The sequence below is a fragment of the Nothoprocta perdicaria genome, unplaced genomic scaffold, assembly GCF_003342845.1.
Source record: "Nothoprocta perdicaria isolate Ctin4 unplaced genomic scaffold, notPer1 scaffold_47, whole genome shotgun sequence".
Classification (NCBI taxonomy): domain Eukaryota; kingdom Metazoa; phylum Chordata; class Aves; order Tinamiformes; family Tinamidae; genus Nothoprocta; species Nothoprocta perdicaria.
The window spans coordinates 2741270-2760503 of NW_020455721.1; the positions used below are offsets into that span (position 1 = coordinate 2741270).

Genomic DNA, 19234 nt, shown 5'->3' on the forward strand with positions numbered 1-19234 from the left:
CGTTTCTATGTTTTGAGTATGCTTTTACGTTTTCTTGCATATGGTTATTGTTGGGACATTTAAGTGCTACGTGAAAGCATGAAGCTTTCCCACCTCCCAGAGACACAGCAAAAGCATCTGCAGGCAGTTGACTAAAGCAGAAACGTTGATAGCATTGAGCACTCAGCTGATTGCGTTCTTAGTGACTATGCAGTTGATGCTCTTCTTGTAGATTAAGTTTAGCTTTGCTCCCATTCTCATCCTCACTGCTTCTAGTTCATGACTCCATCTAGTTCATCCACACCCATTCAAATTGCCTCTCACACCTTATCCTATAGCACCAACATTGTTAATATCAGGGACATGGAAAGAAAAGAATTATTCTTACAGGGCTTTTCCTTATAAGGTGGGAGGCATACAATTTGAGGAAACTTGTCCCATTTCCTGGAAGTCATGTGCAATGTAAAAGGAATGTCATCTGTGTATGTGTGTGCATGTCCATAGTTCAGAGAAGGATGGGAACATTCAGATCTTTGGGGTTTTTACAAGTCAGGAGTGGTTACACAGCCAGTGGGGCCAGTTTGTCACTTCATTCCCATTGTTTTATTTTTTTTACGGATGCAGAATTTAGTTTAGTATATTACTCCAGATTAAAGCATCCCTGAGATATGTTTATCCTTATTCCATAGTATTTTATGAGACTTTACTGTCATTCAGTGGAGCTTTTTTGAGGAGTTTTGCAGTACATTCCATTTTGCACAACTTTTAATGGTACATTTATTGTTTTATTGGGGATTCTGCCCTAAATAAACTATTTTTTGTGTGAATACTAAGCATGAATGGGAAGATACTAGTGATTAGAAATATATTTCATGTATATTAGGGTCCATTTTTTTTTTCTAGAGACTTTCCATTTACTTCTATTTTAAGTCTTTTTTTATTAATAAAATCTAAATATGAGATACTCTTTTTCTTCTGTCAAATGATTCTTCATTGTCCCCATCTTGCCTTGCAAAACAGATGTATTCAAGGTGTTTTGTTTACAACAAACTCTTGGCAACTCATCTGTAATTACAGTAGGAATTTTAATCCACTGTAAAGACAGCTGATAGGTGTATAATTAACTAATGATAGCCTGTGGGACTAGGCCTAGCAAAGTGAAAGCTATAAAACTGCATCAACTGAGATTCATGTCTTCCCTGCAGTGTATGGAAAACTTAGTTTTGCTTGTGTAGGAAAGTTTGGACTGATGGTTTAGGAGCCCTGTGACAGAGCAAAGCGCCCTGAGGTGCTGGGAAACAGGAGGAGCAGTGGGTGAGAACTGGAGAAAAGACAGGCTAGGTATGCTCTTATTTTTTTTTTCCCCACTCCCCATCATTTCCGCTGTCTGTTATGATCACAGGGTATGAATGTGGTTCTGTAGGTGTGATTTCTCTTCAGAGAAGATGTTGCTGTGGGATAGAGGCTGTTCTTTTCCATAACCTTTGCTTGCAAACTTCCCTTATCAGTAGCGTCAGCAGCAGTTCTCATAGACTGAAGCAGGCACCACTTTGGGCTGCTCTGGGGAAAGGAGTAGGCAAGTAGGTCATGCATCTACTATATCTTTGACAGACAGATTTTCATTTGCAAACAAAAAGGCTTTGCCTATGCCAGCCTCTCCTGGAGAACTGTTTATGGACAAGCTGGCTCCTTAGGGATCATGGGAAGGGTGCTCTTGGTGGTGGCATCATGTGACCAGCAGGTCTTGTGTAGGAGGTGGCTTGGCTGTTCAGGGGCTCTAACCCTGAACTCTAACTGGGGTGATGAAGGCTGTGCTGAGGTCAGCCAGGCCGGGCCTTTTGGGTGACTGGATTCTCTGGTCCAGCATGTTTGTTTTGTGTTACCTGCTGCAGGTTTCCACAGGATGATTTCCACAGGGAGCACTTCTGCCTCTCTCCCACATCCTGGTGGGAGAGAGAAGGACGGGTGAGGTCCTTCTGCAAGCACTGACCTTAATCTGCAAGCACTCTTCGGGGCTTGGGCTGCCAGAGGGTATTAAAAACAAGTCCCTGTAGCTGTCACACTGTCACATCTGGTCACTACTTGGGCACTCGTATTGAGTGCCATGTTTAGACCATCTTAAATAGTCCCCACACCCAAACTTGAGTCACACACACTAATCTTTCAGCTGCTTCCTTAATAGAACTGTGCAGGGTAAACCTTTAACTTATAAAAATAAGGGAGTTGGGAGTTGTAAGCAGCTCTGTGTGTTGTACAGTCTCAAATCCTGAAATATTCCCACTTGTTCTGTTTTCCATCAATCCTCTTAATGCTGCTACCTTTTATCATATAAATGAAGAAATGACAGATCTGTAGTGTATTGGTGAGCAGCCCTATGGATGTAGCTGCACAATTTTCCTAAATATTAAGATACCGTCTAGCACCTAGTTCAAAACAACAGGTAGTTCTTGATCTGCTGTAGCATTTCCACTGACTCACTGATTTTTTTCCCCCCTCCTCTGTTGCAGTAATTACAGAACAGTATTGCAGTTTCTGACTCAGAGAGAGGCTTCGTTCCAAGGGCTTCTGGCAACAGTGTAATTCCAGCTCCATGGTTGCTTGGAAGGAGCCCTGGGGGACAGCGTGGTAGCAGGCGGGGACCAAGCCAAGAATAACGTGGGTGTGATGTGTGTCTTGAGCTAGCGATAGCAAACGATTAAAGGCAGAAGGTGCTCTGGATAAGCAGCCAGAGATCTGGTTGTCAGAGTCTTGGCCTCTAAAACTGGGCGCTTACCAGAGACATCTCGAGGGAGGCGTCTGAGGGCTTCTCTGTCAGCCTAAGCTGGGAAACTAATGGGTGTCGAAATGAAAATCAGGCGGGTGTGCCCCACACGTTTGCTGTGGTTTCACAGCTTTTGGAGGACATCTGTCCTAGCCCCATGGGGAACGAGGCTTCTGGGTAGCCCTGGGGAAGGGACCTGTTGCATGGAGTTGCTCTCATGCTCAGGCAGCCTCTGTTCAGCCTCTTGGGCCAGCAGAGCCGCTCTCTGGTTTTGCACTGGCTGAAGCAGCTGCGTGCACAGGGCTGCCAGGTCTCCCTCTGCATGTCAGAAATGTGCGTGTGAGGGTCTCCTTGCCCTCAGCATGGTGTATTCAGAAACAAGCCCAAGAAGTTGGGCCAAGTTTCTCACAGATGGAAATCACTTCTCCTGTGTAGCCACCCCACTGCCTGTGCTGAAATCTCTAAAATCTCTAAGTTTTCTTCCTGTTGTCTCAGCATGTTAAGCATGAGAATGTTCTTTTTTAATTTCTCTTTCAGTGCAACTGGGTGAGAATGAGGATCTTGAAACCTTTCATGGTTATGGTGCGGTGTTTTTTAAATATCTCAAGTGGAAAACAAGCATCACCACCACAAAAGAGAATTAGAAGAGGGGAATATATGTGAAATATGCTTTCTTTTCTGGATTAAGTTCCCACCCCACACAGAAGTAGTGGATGCAGTCTCCCTTTTTGGGTGCTTTTGCTACCGCTCTCCAGATGACCTGCTAACTCACTGTCTCAATCACAGCTCAGAGAGAATATGTAGCTTATACTTTACATAACAGACTAAATGTTTGGTGTACGAATGTTCTGGTGTTAGGGAGTGCAAAGCCGCCTGTCTCTGCTTACTGGTCTTGCACTGCCCAGAGCAGCTCTCTAGCTGGCAGGCTGGCTGTAAAGGGAAGGTGGAAATGCTTATTGCAACTATGCAGGTGCAGCAAACCCCAAAGGATTTATAGAACTGGGAAGGGTATGAAAATAAGTCAGTGCGGAAGGGACAGTGATACTCTTTTGAGAAGAGAGTGATTTACATCTTATCCTAGCTCTGCATATATATGCACACATCTTATGTAGCCTTTTTATTTTTTAAAACTAGTACTTTATCAGCCCAAGTAATACCCTTGCTCTGGGGATTTTGTTGCATGCAATACTGGGAGTGTGTCATCTGTGTAAGTTCCATTTTTTTTTTCCCTATTATTATGTGTAATTTGAGGAAATGGTCTGTCTTACGTACTTTGTGCCAGGGAATTAAATATTCTTTGAGAATCAACCCAGACTGGGCCTTCTAGGGTTCTCAGACACCTTCTTAGTAAATCATAAATGATCAGGAGTATAAGACTGGCACCAAGATTTCAAAGTAATACCTTTGGATGGGCAGGTGCTGAGCAGTAGGCTCTCAGATCAATGAAGTCACTACACAGCTTGCATGAAATTTCAGCTGCTGATTTCTCTTTTCAGGTTGAGCAGACCATTAATGACCAGATGGGCTCTACTGGGAAGACTTGCACTCACACCATGACAGCTGATGAGTCAAAAGCTGGAGAGTTAGCTCTGGAGCCCTTGCTCACATGCAAGCTGTGTCTCTGTGAATATTCTCTGGATAAGATGACCACTCTTCAGGAATGCAGCTGCATCTTTTGCACATCGGTAAGAACCAGAATGCCTTTAGGTTATAGGAATAGGAAAAAAAAACCCCAGAGATCTGAGAGATGATGTTGATCATGCCTTGCTAGGGATGCATTATCTGTGCTGATAGTGCTTTTTTGGAGAACATTTGGTGCTAATCTGTCTCGCCTTGTTTAAAAGAACTCTGTCATTCTGCTTTCAATAATTTAGTATCATTAATTGCACTTTAACCTCAGTGTTAGCTGAGCAGAGGAACCTGTTCCCCTCTGTGGGAGGGAAGAAGACAAGTGAAGACTGTGCCACGCAGAGCTGGGCTTTGCTCCTCTTGGGCAGTGGCTAAAGGGAGATGTCAGTGATGGCTAGGTAGCATTGCTGTCCTTGCTTGTCCCTTGTCTATGCTTTAATTGTCATCCCATGTGTACACCTCAGCCCTGTCTAGTAGTAGGAAGACTGGGAAATGGTCTGGCTGGCTTTTCCCTATAGGCAACCATAGGTGATGACTGAATACAGCTGAGAAGTGTTTAGACATGTACTACTATTTTTTGATTATGAGTATTTTGATGTGTCTATTGTATCCTGGCTGAGCTTACGCTTAGTGTCCATCTTTTGAGGGTTATCATTGCTTGTTCACCTCTGTCTTTCAGTGTTGCTTCCCATTTGCCCTGCGAGTGCCTTCATCCCAGAAATGTATAGGGAAGGAACAGTTCCTCCTTGGTCAGGCTTTCAGTGTCAAGCAGCCGCTATCTCCTTGTTTCTGAGACTGCTGGTGCCAAGATTGAACAGGGGGCTGAGTCACTGCCTGCATGACATGTTCTGTTCTTTCCTGCATCCTTTCCTGTAGCTTATTGCATGTGCTGGAATGGATGTGAACAGAGGTGGGCTGGCAGCAGCATGTATTCTAGCTGGCCCTGACTCCCTGCGGTTCCTTGGCACCCATGAAGAAACATCACACTATGTGATGCCAGGGCACAGTGAGCACTCCTCTGTAGGTCACAGGCCTTGAAAAGCACCAAGATGTTTTACAGCTGTCATCAAGAGAAAGGGAGATATGAGGCACTCAAAAACGAGATGGAGAAGCGAGGAAGCACAGTTGGCACTTGTAGCACAGGTCTGGTTGACAAGCTGCATCTGAACATCCTCCCAAGGCATGTGAGAGGTGTAGTAAGCTCTTGCATCTTATAAAGAGAGAACTTCTGGAAACTTGTAGTCTACCTAAATGCCTTTCCATCTTGAACCCAGAGCAGCTCGTGGGAGGCAGTGCTAGGCTGTCACCAGTAGCTTTGGGCAGTGTTGAGATTGCTGCATGCTGCAGCACGCTGGTGAAGCGTGTGGCTGCTGAGTGCCTTGGTGCCAAAGTCTGCATTGGGGTCAGCTCGGGGCACAGCCTTGCAGTAGCTGCCTTGATGCTCAGGGATTTTCTTCTCACCTATTCCAGAGCTTTCAGTTACCTTCATGCTGCCCTTAAGAAGGTTACTGGGGTGATAGGTTAATTTTGAGCTACAGGATCAAGTCCATCTTAACTCTTGAGCTAGCAGTGCTTTCAGCTTGACTAGCTTATTTTTATTTATTTTTTAATCACTAAGACTGTTTCTATACACCCTGGAGAGATATTCGATCTGAAATAGTGACTTGACATAGGGACATTGTGTTCTGCTGTGCTAAGGTGAAGCCATTAGTTTTGTTTAATTTTGTTCTGACTCGCATGTGAGGTCTATGAGGTCTTTTTTTTGAATGCTAACCATTAAGAGTAGAGCTGTACCTGTGCCTGGCTTTCACTACAGCATTTTTGACAGTGGAGATAATTGGAAATCATTACTGTTTGGACATATCATGGGGAATATCTCCTTTTTGCTTGTAGTTTATAAACCTAAAGAATTTAAATGAGTTAGAATTGTGTACAGATAGTTTTCCAGCTTAGAAACTCTTGTAATAAACATTTTACCTCATAAAATCTGTATTCTAGCCAAAGTAAGTAAACTGCATTTAAGTATGTGTATATTTGCCTTTTGGTGGAATGTTGCTATTAAGACAGGAGATTTTTCAACTAGCTATAAATATCTTTACTCTCTCTCTTCAGAGAAGAAAAATCAGCTGACTTTGCAGGACACGTTTGCCATCTCAATTGGTAGCCCGATCAAATCTGAAGAAAGATCAGGGTTGCATTTCAGCAGCATTTGTTGCTGTTGGTGTAGGACTCCACTGACTGTGAGACAAAGCAAAAAAAATTACACATCCCAAGAATCTGGAAATGGCTATAATGTACATCATGGCTTGCTTGGGTTTGGGTTATCTTTGGTTCAAAGGAAAGTACATAGACAAGTTTAGTATTTCTGAAGAGGATGGTACAGGGATGCTGTGAGGTACACTTTTTTCTGCAGAAACCTTGGATAGATGCACTTCATATTATTCAACTCGTTTCCTGTATCCATGAAACCTTTTTGGAGTGCCAAGGTGTGGTACGCATCAATCACATCGATGAGAGGGCTTGAGATTGCTGTGATGGGAGAGTTTGAACACTGATATCATTTTCAAATTGTAAATCCAAACTACCAAATTCATTCATTAGCTAGTAATTAGTTCTTGCACGTTATTAATCTTTGTTACTACATATGTGAAACAGTTAGTCTTTAACCTTTATACTGTAGGTAAGTGGTGAGTAGGCAGCCCGTGGTGGTTTTTGTCAAGGGGGCTGAGGCCAAGGCCCTGTGTCCCAGTGCTCCTTGGCGAGAGAAGCCAGCTTGCCTCCTTTTTTTTCTCCAGTTACTGCTTTATGCCTTCTGTTTTTATGCTACTTGCTCCATTCTCAGAAAGGAAGTCTCATCTGTTCCTGACACAGCTTATCTTGTTTCTTTTTCATTTTTTTTTTTGGCCAGTCATCCTTCTTGCCTGTTTGACAGCATGGCCTTCCTATTTGCAATCCCTCGTGCTTATCTTGTCTCGAAACTTTTTGTTCCTTCAGAGTCTCCTATGTTCAGGGACATAAGTCTTTGCCCTTTGGTTGTCACATTCCTCACGTATGTACGTAAAAAACTATACAGTGTGTTTGGCTATGTCCTGACAATGATATAAAATGCAATATTTTATAACACTTATCTCTGTATCCAAAGCAAATGAATCAGAATTATATTCTTGTGATTTGTGAGTGTCAGAGGCCTCTACTTTGTCTATGGCATGCTAAATGAACCATATACAGTAAGCAAAGCTACCTCTAGATATGTTTTTAGGTGTCTTGGAAAAATGTCACTGGAAGGTTATTTGCCTCCCAAACAAGCAAACTCCTCATGACCAAATATCCAAATGCATTGAGCCTAGGGGAGCAATTGAATACAAATGAGCAGTTCTGGATGTAGAATTATTTGTCTTCAAGTACAGGGACAAGCTAGCAGATTGTTCTTTCCAGGGCTGTAAAGGTCCCAGAGTAGCCCTGGGGGATACTCAGTACTGAACCTGAAAGTGGCCTTTCCCGTGTCTGATGTGGGGAGGCTGCTTGCAGACAGGCATCACTAAAACTGTGGGCTACCTGCTTAGGCAGGGAAAGTGTATTATGGAGTTGTCACATTAAAACATGTAAAACTCAGTGGTACAGAAGGCTCTTCTGTCTTGGTGAAAAGAATGAAGAAAACAGAAGCTTGCCCAGTCTAGCTTTTTATGGTGAAACTATGACAAATTTCCTATATATTTGTGTCCATTGCTCCCTCTGCATATTCTCCCAGACATCACGCACTGCCCCTTCCTTGGAGAAGAGGTGGGGTTGGAGTGAGATGGTGCTGCCTGGCTGCTCCCTGCAATGGACCTGCCAGCTCTTCCCTGCTTGGCTTTGATGGGGACACTGCCTGGAGTCTCTCTGCTCTGCCTGGGCTTTGGGGCTGTGAAACAGGCAGGAAAACATGCATCCTCTGAGACTCCAGCTTTTCCAAAGCTGTCTGAGACTGGAAATAACTGGGAGACCCAATGAGCCATACGATCACGTAAACCTCCCTTCCTCATGCTAGAAATGGCCTGGGAGCTGGAACACTATAAAATACCTTATGAACAGACAACGTCTGGAACTATGAAAGGCTGTACAGAAAACACAGGGTGAGTCTATAGCCTGTAAGTCCTCAACAAGGTGAAATATTTCCACCTCTGGTAGGACTGTTCTGGATGAGATGAAATAGTGCAGTGCTGTTGCAGACAACAGGCTTTGGTGGGCTAGTAAATGTGTCAGCATGCCACTTTCAGCCTCCCTTCACATGCCAGTTCTGTCTTTGCTCTTTTTCCCTCCCATCCTGACCATTTCAGATTCCTAACATGAGCCAGGTGAGCAATAAATGATATTGCTGCTATTGGTGTTAAGCAGCAGCTTATTTCCCTTTTTGTGTTATTTGCTAGAACATGGTTTGAATTTCCTAAGACAACATCTAACAAGCTATGAGAACAGAAGATGAGTTTATATATTTTGCTTCTGTATTGTTAGTACATGTTTGTGCAGCATTAACATGATTCATCCTTTTTTTTTTTTCACAAGCTAATTCTTTGTTAGGTCTTGTATTTCTGAGAAGAGTATGAGGTAACTGAGTTACAAAACATGCAAAACAAATACAATGATGATCCACCTGTTTGTCATTATTGGTGCACACAGTCCAGTCTCAATAAGATTAAGCTTCATGCAAACTCAAAAGGAGAAGTCTAAGTGTAAGATTGAATAGAAGCACAGGTAACTTCTGGGCTGCCCTGAATATTCTGAAAGTAGAGTTTTATGATCAATTTTGACTTTTCTAGTGACTCGTTTATTGTTTGCTGGCAGTTCTGAAAAAAATAAATCAGAGAGGGAGTCAATCAAGATAAAATTAGATGATTTTTTTTCCTTTTCAATTGATTACAACTACAAAATTTTCAAAAGAAAGTTTTGAACTAAAACATCTGCTTCTGAGCTTATCTATATTTGTTTGGGATTTTATTCTGTTTCAAAAAATCAGTGCATTAAACAACTTCAAATTGAATCTGCCTTGAGGCAGAGGCATAGAAAAATTCCACTTTGTCTTTCTTCAGACCTTGGTTGCTTCCCTTGCTCTTCCATATGCCACTAAAGTGTGCAATAATTAGTGATCTTTCCGTTTCCAGCAAAGGTTTTATTTAGTCTCTTCACTCGGATGCAAATCTTGACACAAAGCAGTTGAAATGCTTCTGATTTCCGAAATACTCTGTGCAACTGCTTCTAGCTTCAAAGGTTTGGGAGAACAAGGTGCTCTGCTATAGCTATGCATGTGACAGCAGAGCTACAGCTAGATATTGGGGAAGAATTTCTCAGTTGCTGCTCTTGCATGTGCTCAGCAGCCCCCTGCTTGGCTAGGCTGGGGCGCTGGGGAGCTGCAGCCAGTGAGGGATGACCTTGTGTGCTTGACAGCTACTTTTCCAGCAGGGGAAGGGAAAACCCCCCTAGAAATGGGAATTTCTATGCTGCACTTCCCAGCAGCACTCTCCAAGGCTCTTTCTCTTCCTTTCAGGAGCAGCTGTGGCCTGTCCTTCCCCCTTCAATGGCAAATTGTTGTTCATTTTTGTTCGTCACTCACAAATGTTCATGTTTTTGTCCATAGTGCTGTGAAGCCTCAGACTGCTTTTTCAGAAAAGCACTGGGCAAACTGGAGACAGTGATTTAAAGATCAGCTTCATCAGCAAAACAGCGTGGAAAGGAAAGCCTGAGAGCAGAGGAGACTCTGGATCAAAGACACAGGGAGGTGGATCACACAGAGCGTGGGATGTCTGCTAAGTGGAACAAATGTACTTGCATGCTCCAATGAAAGACTACTTAGTGAAACTTATGAGTAAGGGAAAATTTGGATTCACTTTCATCTGCAGAGCGCTAGCTTTTGGCAGCTGCTTCAGCACTGTTTTTTGAGAAAGGGTTCAGTCCCCTCTTCTCCCTCCTCTCTTCCCTGTCCAAGGAGGCACCTGCATGTGCCCGTGGCTGAACACTGTGTTCTCCTATTCCAAAATAGCCGTTGTGCTGCAGTGCCCCACTTACTTAATATAAAGCTCACCTCAGATTGTTTTCCATTTCCACCCACAGGTACCAAGCTGTCATGTTCTGACATTTTGGATTTTTTTTTTTCCCCAGCTTGACTTTTGAAATGTCTCAGAATAGCTTTGTTTTAAACTTATAAAAAAGAAAAAAATCCCCACGCTTGCTAATTCAGGCACCAAACCCCTAGCACTTTCATAGTATTTTAGATGGTTTCAGAACTTCTTGCATGCATTTCTGGACAGGGTCACACCATGGGCAGAGTTAGGGACAGTACAAAAGGATGTCAATGCTGCCTTTTGAGAAATGCTTCTCCTCAGGAAAAAATGCTGCAAGGCTTTGAAGTGAGCAGAGGTGGCAGCGCAGGGGTGGTGGCTGTAGGAGAGAGTGACGAGGCAGGCAGGTGGAGAAGAGGCAACCAAAATACCTCGTGACAGCAGCGCCGATGTGAAGCAGAAGTCGCCTCCACTTCGCTGATGAAGAAGCAGATGTGAAATAATTGTCACTGCTTCGGAGAAGAGCTGCAATTGAGCCAGCCCAGTGACAAGCCTTGTGGCCCTATATTCACATCTAGTTTGGTTTGGGAGTGGTGAGCTTCCCTCCTCTCCTTAGTGCCGCTTCATGGCATAGATTGCCAGGGACCTACCCGTTCTTTACTCTGACTCTTCTGAAAGGATGTAGGGATGTGGAGGATCATGTGTTAACCGGCTTTAGAGTGTGCATCTGAGCAGAGTCTGACAGCACGAGGGGTAGAGGTAAAACTGATGACAGGGCGTTTCTCGGGCACGCTTGCAGGTTGACACTGGGAAACAAAAACAGGCTTGCAGGAGGGTTGCCACTATCATGTTCCTGTGTTGATGCTGTCAGTTGGTCGTGACACAAGGAGATGCTTGTCACTCCTGTTGCACCTCTCCTCCTACTTAGCTAAAAGATGCCAATATCACATTTGAGACTAAAAGGACATTTCTTCACTTTTTTTCCTAGACATCTCCCTTGGTAAGACTCTTGTGAGGCCTGATATGCCAGCTGTTTGAAGACAACTTTATTTGTCACTGCACCTGGTCCTTAGCAGTTGAAAATACAGATTGAGCAATACAAATGTGTACATTTTTTTTTTTTTTTTTTGCTTTAAGCTATGTCTCTCTCTAATAGATTCATAAGTGGCTATTTCTGTAATGTATTTTTTAAACTTTTTGAAATGTCAAAGCCCCCCCCCAATTTTTCCAAAGTGAAGAGCAAATGCCTCTAAGTCAACTTAAGCCAACTGATGACAGGCTTGATTTCTCTATTTTTAAGACCTGCTGAGAAATACTTGGGAGATTTTAGGAGGTCATATTTAGGGCTAGATTGAAATAGGCTGGTCTGTTTTATAGACTGAACATATGAAAACAGAGATATGGCAATGTTGCGCATACTAGGAACATCAGATAGGTGTATGAGAAACACTAGGAAAGCTGTTTTGGTTTGGGGGCTTTTAAAAAAAGAAACATTTAATTGAGTACACAGTACTATTGATTAAGTGCTGGTTGGATCAGGCAAATACTGTGGTGAATCTTTAAAGTTTTGACAATAACAGTGTCAGTAAGTCATAATACTACATATTAAAGTGTATATTATCAGATATGTGCACTGAGTAGTTGACATTTGTAAATGGTAAGAAAGAAATAAGAGCTCTTTCTTACTTGATTAATAAAACCCACATGAACACTGCACATAACCCAAATGAAAACTAAAGGTCTGTATGTTTGGCTCTTCTGAGACATGCACATGGTCTCTGGAGTGCCAATTGAAAAATGATGCCTTCTCTTTCTAGCCTCTTCCTTCCAAGTTTTTGAGATTGCAGAAAGACCAAGGCTAAAATACTCCAGCCCAAAACCTACACAGCTTTGAAGACCTAAATATGAAAGAGAGATTAAACATTTTAAATCAGAATTGCGGATATTAAAATGGAAATGTGAGGTTTTCTTAAATTTTTTGAAATTGAAATTTCTTCAAGATATACACTAATTAGAAAGTCTTTTTATCAGAATGCTATCATTTCTTGCATTTTCAAGTTTAATATTGATCATGCTATAATATTGCTTAAGAAATATTGTAGATTGTAGATTTTTTCCTCTTTTTAACAGTAATCACAATGTTTAAACAACAAAAAAAGCAATTTCTATTGCTTTTTCTACTGCTATACCACGGTCACGGCATATTTGTAGCATTTGGTAGGAAAACAGGCCATACCTTTCAGTTTTTATTAGTCATCCTTCTGTCTCTCTTAAAATACCTGGTTGATTTTTGTCATGTCACATACTTGATTTCACTTCATGTGTTTATATTCAAACCAAAGAGCTGGCATTTAGGAAGCTGAGCTGCTGCATACAGATGAGAGAAGAACAAAGTAATGGAGCATGTCAACATACTTGCAAAAAGTGGTATGCAGGAATGACTGAGATCCATTTTTTTGTCTCTGTTGTACAGAAGGTTATTGGAAAATGGTTTTGAATAGAAACACAAGATTTTGCAGTGAGAAGGATATAGTGCACTTCTCACTTACCTTAGCAATATAACACTTAGGAATTAGTTCAAAGTATAACTTACAAGGCAGAATTGTTGTGGTCTCTTTTCAGATTAAATACATTGCCAAAGATATTTCTATTTTTTGGTCAGAATTTTAAAAATCCCTTCCATACAATTTGCTTTTGGGTGTGTGGGTGAAAGGGAGAGGAGAAGTGAAAGCTACAGCAGCATGTGGGTATGTGGGTTAAGTGTTGAAGTGAAGAATCTGTGAGTAGCCTAAACAGAATTTTATATTGCTAAAGTTTACAGGTGACCATTGCAAACACTCTTGAAGCATATAGGAAGTGAGAAAGGAATTCTTGCTATTAGTTTGTTTACTGCTGCACTGGGCTTCTAGGTGCTTTTTGCTCTTTTTCTTTTTCAAGTTTATTTCCTCCTGTTATAATGCATACTTTCTACAGCCTGCTAGTTCCAGGAGAGAACCGTATACTTTGGATATACATAAATAGTTGACTTCTACAAGTCCTGTAAGGTAAAAATACATGCACATATGTTGCATGTACTGTTACATTTTGATCCAAGTACTTGACAGGCCTTATCTGATTTGATATTCATGAACAGCATTTTGTGATGTAGGTAATGTATATTAATCTTAATTTATTAAACATGGGGAGCTAAAGGAGTGAAAGACAAAAACATTGGAGGGGGGCAGTGTAATTTTTGCCCCAAAATGCAACTTGCCCCAAATGGCAAAATATTTGAATTCATTACACATTCTGAATCTCTGATGAGCAGGTAAAAAGATTCATAGCACAATTTCCACTGAAGTTGACAGAAGTCCTGCAGAAGCAAAACTTGGCTGATGAAGCTAGATTAGCACCTAAGACCTTCTGTCCAATACACTGATTTTTGTTGATGAGATTATACTACCTCTGACTTCATGTCATATATAGAATACAAAGCAGTATGCATGTGGTGTAGTTGCTTGGCGAGTAACATCTGAGGCAAGAAGAAAGCACATTCATGAAGGTGCATTTGTGGGTTTGGGAGTTATAATTTCTCAGGCTCACCTGTAGTTAGCCAGTTTCAAACCTCTTCAGTGGGACTCCAGTAACTTTTAATCCTGTTGCCTCAACCACTCTGCTGTGGCTACATGAAGCTTTCTTGGAAACCTTGTTTTTCCAGTAGGAAGGTAGCTACAGGTGACCTGCTCTGGCCCAGCAAAGCTGCAGGTCCTGCACTGCAGCCACCACCTCATCTGTGGGCTTGGGAATTGCTGTCCTGTGGGAATCTGATCATGGACAGGGATGTGGAGCCCAGGGATGCCGAGAACTGGACATTCCTTGGGTGTCTGCCTTAAGATCCTTCTAAGGAACTCTGAGGGTTGAGTTCCTTGAGCTTGCCTTCATTTTTCCAGACCAAATAAAAAGTGCATGTAGATTGTGCATAGTTTTTCTAACTGGGATATTTGGCAGACAAAAAGCACTAAGAGTTTTACTGTTTTATATCTACAGAATGTATTTTTCTCTGTGGTGTAGGAGAACCTACTGCTGAGAAAGTGAATCACGATTCATTGGATAAACATTGAATCCTCTTTGCATCCCATTTACAGCTTTACAACTGCTTTTATTTGCCAGTTTTCAAGTGAGATGATAAAGTTGCAGCTGAAGTTTAAATAATAAAACATTTCAAAAAAAAAAAAAAAAACCAACTATTTAAGTGAAGACGTGTTTTAAAGCTTTAAGGTTTTTGTTGTTGTTTTTAAATTTCTCTCCTTAGCTGCTACCTTGTGAAGGGTGGGGGGAAGACGAGAAGCTCAATTCTTAGTTCATGTACAAACTTGGTTGAGGATTTAGGGAAAAGCTGAATCTTTCACTGATAAATGCTGCATGTTTCCTTCAAGTTTCCCAGCACCTTTAAGTCCTTTCGTAAGCTTCCTATATTTCACCCATAGTTTCATTCTCCAAGGCCAGAAAATTAAGGCAAAATTTTAAATATCTATAGACACTGTTTAATTGGGGGGTGAAACATTTGAAGGCCTGCTATAAAATATCTTTAAAAGCACAGTACTCTAAAAGTGTCACAGAAGCCCCAATTTGTTAACTTTCCTAGAAGAGAATAGGAATCCAGATACGTTAGCAAAATTCAGAAACCTCTGCTCTTCTGGCTTGCTACACCTAATGGTCTAGGTATTGCATGTAGAAATTAAATCCAAAATTCCTGCTAGGGAGAGAAGCTGCTTAAGAGCTTCATGCCCGTCCTTTTGTGGAAGGATAATTGTCGGTGCTCTGAGCTTCTGTCCTAGAAGTCTAAATTAAGAACAAGCCTTTGGGCTGCTTCTGGGCCTGCAGGAGCTTCTCGGGCTTTGTTCTTGCTTCGTAACTGGTTGACCTAAGCTGCCCCGACAACGCGAGTCCTCTGCATCGTGCTGTCAGAACAAATTACTAAATATTATCCGGTGTCCCAGAAGAGACAGAAGCCAGGATCTCGCTTAAAGTAAAATGCTGTTCTCCTGGGCTTGCTGGTGAATTAGGGCAAGCCAAATGATTTGGAGGGGATCATGCCCCATCCCCCAAATGCTGCTGTGAGATTTGATCCAGAAAATAACCAGGTTTCCCCTGTGTGGTGGAAACAAGATGCAAAGAGCATGTAATGGGACATCACCCACATAACTAGGAAAGATATCTAGTGGGGGGGTATTGGGGACAGGAGCTGGAGGGCAGTGTTTTCTGTGGGTGTTAAGCCTGGTGGGTGGTGGTGCAGGCATAGACTAGGGAGTGACTTGGTGCAGGGATGTGACAGTGCCCTGGGGGCCCCAGGGTAATTAGACTACAGCTATTTACAAATCAAAAGTAAACTCAATTTAAAATGCCAATAAGCTAAGCAGATTCTACTTGCTTTGAAGTAATTTCTCTACAAGGTTCATCAGAATTAAACAGAAAGGTGTGGACAGTGACATTTAAGTGGAAAGCTAGACAGAATAATAAGGAAACCTCATTTCTTTTTGGAAAATTCCTAAACAGTCTGACATTTAAGAGCGCACCAACCTTCCAATAAAAATACAAATGAGGATTTTTTTTTAATCAGAGCACATTATGCAAGGCCTTATCTGAATGGTCCAAATTCATATAGGCTTGAATGCCTATTAATGTTGAAAAAAGCCCACTGTCCTGAAGAATTCCAAAGCTTTACCAGTTTGGCAGGCAGGCAGAGGTCTCGAAGACCTTGCAATAGAAAGAGTTTACAAGACCTTAGAAAAATGACAGGTGACTGGAAAGAGATCCAAATTAGCTGCCCTAGGGAGAGACAATCAGGTAGTGCTCAACTCATTAGCTGTCCTCAGAGGCAGAAGAGGGGTGGGGACTTTTTTCTTTTTAAAGTCTGTATGAATTGTGTGAAATAGGCAGGAGTTGTGGGCCCCTATCATGCAAACTGGGGATACTGGAAGCTGGCAGGCCAAGCAAAATGTAGGAGAAGGAGGAAAGGCCTGTGATGCTTGTGCAGTGAGGCAGTGTGGAAACATTTGGAAGAAGGTCTCCATGCTGGAAGAGGATTTTGAACTCTTGCTCAATAGACCACAAGGGGATGGCAGATCATGGAAATTGCCTGATTACTTCAGTGACCTGCAGTGGGAAGAGGGAACTGACCCTTTCACATCTAGTGTGGGTTAGCTTTCCAGGCAGTGTCCTCTTCCCCCTTTTACTTATCTGAGAACAGGAGTTGTCTCCTTGTAGTTGAGGACTCCCACAATGGAGTCTGAACTAAGAACAGGGAAGGAAAAACAAAGCCTCTTTAATTAGGATGAAATCCCCCCCCATCTCCCAACCCTGGTTTAGCAGAGTCTAGATATTAGCGCTGATGGATCAGACTTGCTGACTTGGGTAAACGCAATGCTCGGCAGATGAAGTCATACATAATTAAGTGTTCTTTGTTGCATTCTTTCCAACGCAATGGCCTGTAGCATTCAGACTTGTGATAATTGATGTTTTCTGTGTGCTGGAGCTTCAGGACAGCCAATTAAGGAAGTGGAGGTAGTAGCTGCGCAGTATCTCTAGCATCTCTGTTTTACCAACATGTGGATTGTAACTATCATTTCCTTTTATTCTTCCTAGTGCCTAAAACAGTACATGCAGCTGGCCATTCAAGAAGGTTGTGGCTCTCCTATCACTTGTCCAGATGTGGTGTGCTTGAACCATGGGACCCTACAAGAAGCAGAGGTATCAACTATCAGCACTTCTCTCTCTCTCTCTCTTTTTTCTTTTTTTTTTTTTATACAAGCCCCCAAACTGCTTTTCTTTATCTGTGTAATAACTACGATAATATACTTTTTTCCTCCCTTTAATTACCTTTAATGAGCTTCTGGCAGGAAACCTGACTGACAAGAGAAACTAGAAGCAAACAGATGTTTTCAAGGGTTTTGCTCTTTTTTTTTTTTTTTTTTCTTTTCCCCTGTGTCTTGAGGAAAGTCTTACTTGGCATCCAGACAGCCCCTGAATTACTCATGCAGGTGACTTAACCAGGGTACCCTGTATCCCAGAACTGCTGAATCTCCATTAATGCTGTCAATTAAATCAGATTTGGTTTGACTACGAACACTGAAATTCCGTCAGTTCTCAAAAGCCAAGGGCAGGGGCTCATACTGATTGTAATCAGGGCCAGGATTTCATCCTGCGTGTCGGACTGCAACAGAAAAACATTAAGACTGTGTATAATTGTACTGAGAGAAAGGTTATTGCACAGTACTGGGTAGAAGTTGGAGTTAAGAGGTGAAAAAAGTGTCTTAAGTCCCAAGGCAGAGATGAGAGAGGACTTAGTGAAATGTGCAGCTGTTTGGCATGTGCACTATCCCCTGGAGCAACACGAAAGCTCCATTTGAAGGCTCCATATAGAGAAGCTTAGGAGAAAATGTGCTCCGTAGGCCTTCCTACAACACTCAGTGTAAAGGTATTCAAGGGGCCTGTAAATACCCTTAAGCTGCTGCCTAAAGCCTCTCAGAAATGCTCCAACAGCATCCTGGCTCATTCAGAGATGGTATAAAGTTTCTAGAATGGGCTTAGCACCAAAGCCATGGCATGGGGAGGAGCTGTTGGCAGTGTGGCTGGAACCCTTATAGGTGCCAGCTATTCTGTGCATCTAGACAGCCATGGAAAATGGAGGGAAAATCTGATGTAGTCATGCAGCTATTGCCTGCTCTGAGACCCAGATAGGCCCCTGCTGAGCCTGGAAATACAGGCAGAGAAAAGTGGCTGAAGGACTTTGTCTGGTTTTATGCATTCTGTCTGTGCCTGTGTGCAGGGGAAAATCAAGGAGAATTATATCTCCATCCCTAAACTACAGAAAAGCAATTTATTACCTTTTGGGTATCCTTCAGCCCAATGTATTCAACGGATATAATTTTTACTACATGAATCTAATCCTATTCAAATGCAATTGTTGGCAGTGGAATTCCCTACTAAATGTGAACTGTAGTTGTTTCCTTCAAAAATCTTTTTGCTTTTCTGTAAAATCCATGGGAGTGGATCCTAATAACCCAATTATTTCTCACAAGTATCTTAGGTTATTTTCTACTGGGGATGCGGCATTAAGGGACAGACTCAATTCCATCCATTTTAGAATGGAATTTTCCCTTCAAGTAGGCATACCAGTGATAGACCCGTAGAAGGGCAAAAAGGCTTCAGTTTAGAGTCTTCATTTTTTCTGGTGAGGCTGGTGGTTGTGCTCTCCCTCTCTGCTCTGCCGCAGAGCCAGGAAGATCTCAGCCGTGGCAGATGTGGGGAATCACTAGGGAATTGCTTGTGGCCAGGGAAGGAGTACAGAGGAGCTGTGCAGAAGACAACCCCAGCTGCTGTGGCTTTGCTGATATGAGGGAATGGGGATAATACCTTCTCCCACTGAGATGGAGAGGGTTACCAGAAATACTTTTTTTCTGGAGAAGCACACAGCCTCCTCACCAGCAAGCATGGAAGGTGTAGTGGTTAGCTGAATCAGGCCCTGGGAGTCACATCTGGTACAGCGTGCAGGCATACGGAGGGGATTTGCTTTGGCTGAATCCAATTCTCATGAGAATCAGTTGGCTGTTTCCTTTCCTCCTTTCTTCCATGCAGGAGCAGACGGGGCCTACCCATGTCCCACCTGCCACACCAGACTGAAGGCAACTAGCCTTAATTGCAAATACTGGTTTCAAAAACACATGCCAAATACTAGGAAGAATTCTACTCTGTTAAGCCAGAGTTGTGAAGATGTAGGAACTGTAAAGATGTATTTCCTCATAGCAAGCAGGAGCACATTCCAGGACATGTGTTAATGGACCATTAGCTTATT

General features: G+C 42.4%; 1 protein-coding gene across 1 annotated transcript in view; it reads left to right on the plus strand.

Moving 5' to 3' along the window:
- Nucleotides 1-19234, plus strand: part of RNF144B (ring finger protein 144B) — a 47202-nt gene that overhangs the window by 11765 nt on the left and 16203 nt on the right. Inside the window, exons 2-3 of the mRNA XM_026047062.1 lie at nt 4237-4425; nt 17026-17130. Of these exons, the coding sequence (XP_025902847.1) occupies nt 4261-4425; nt 17026-17130 (270 nt within the window). The 5' untranslated portion in view covers nt 4237-4260. The remainder of the gene's footprint in view (nt 1-4236; nt 4426-17025; nt 17131-19234) is intronic.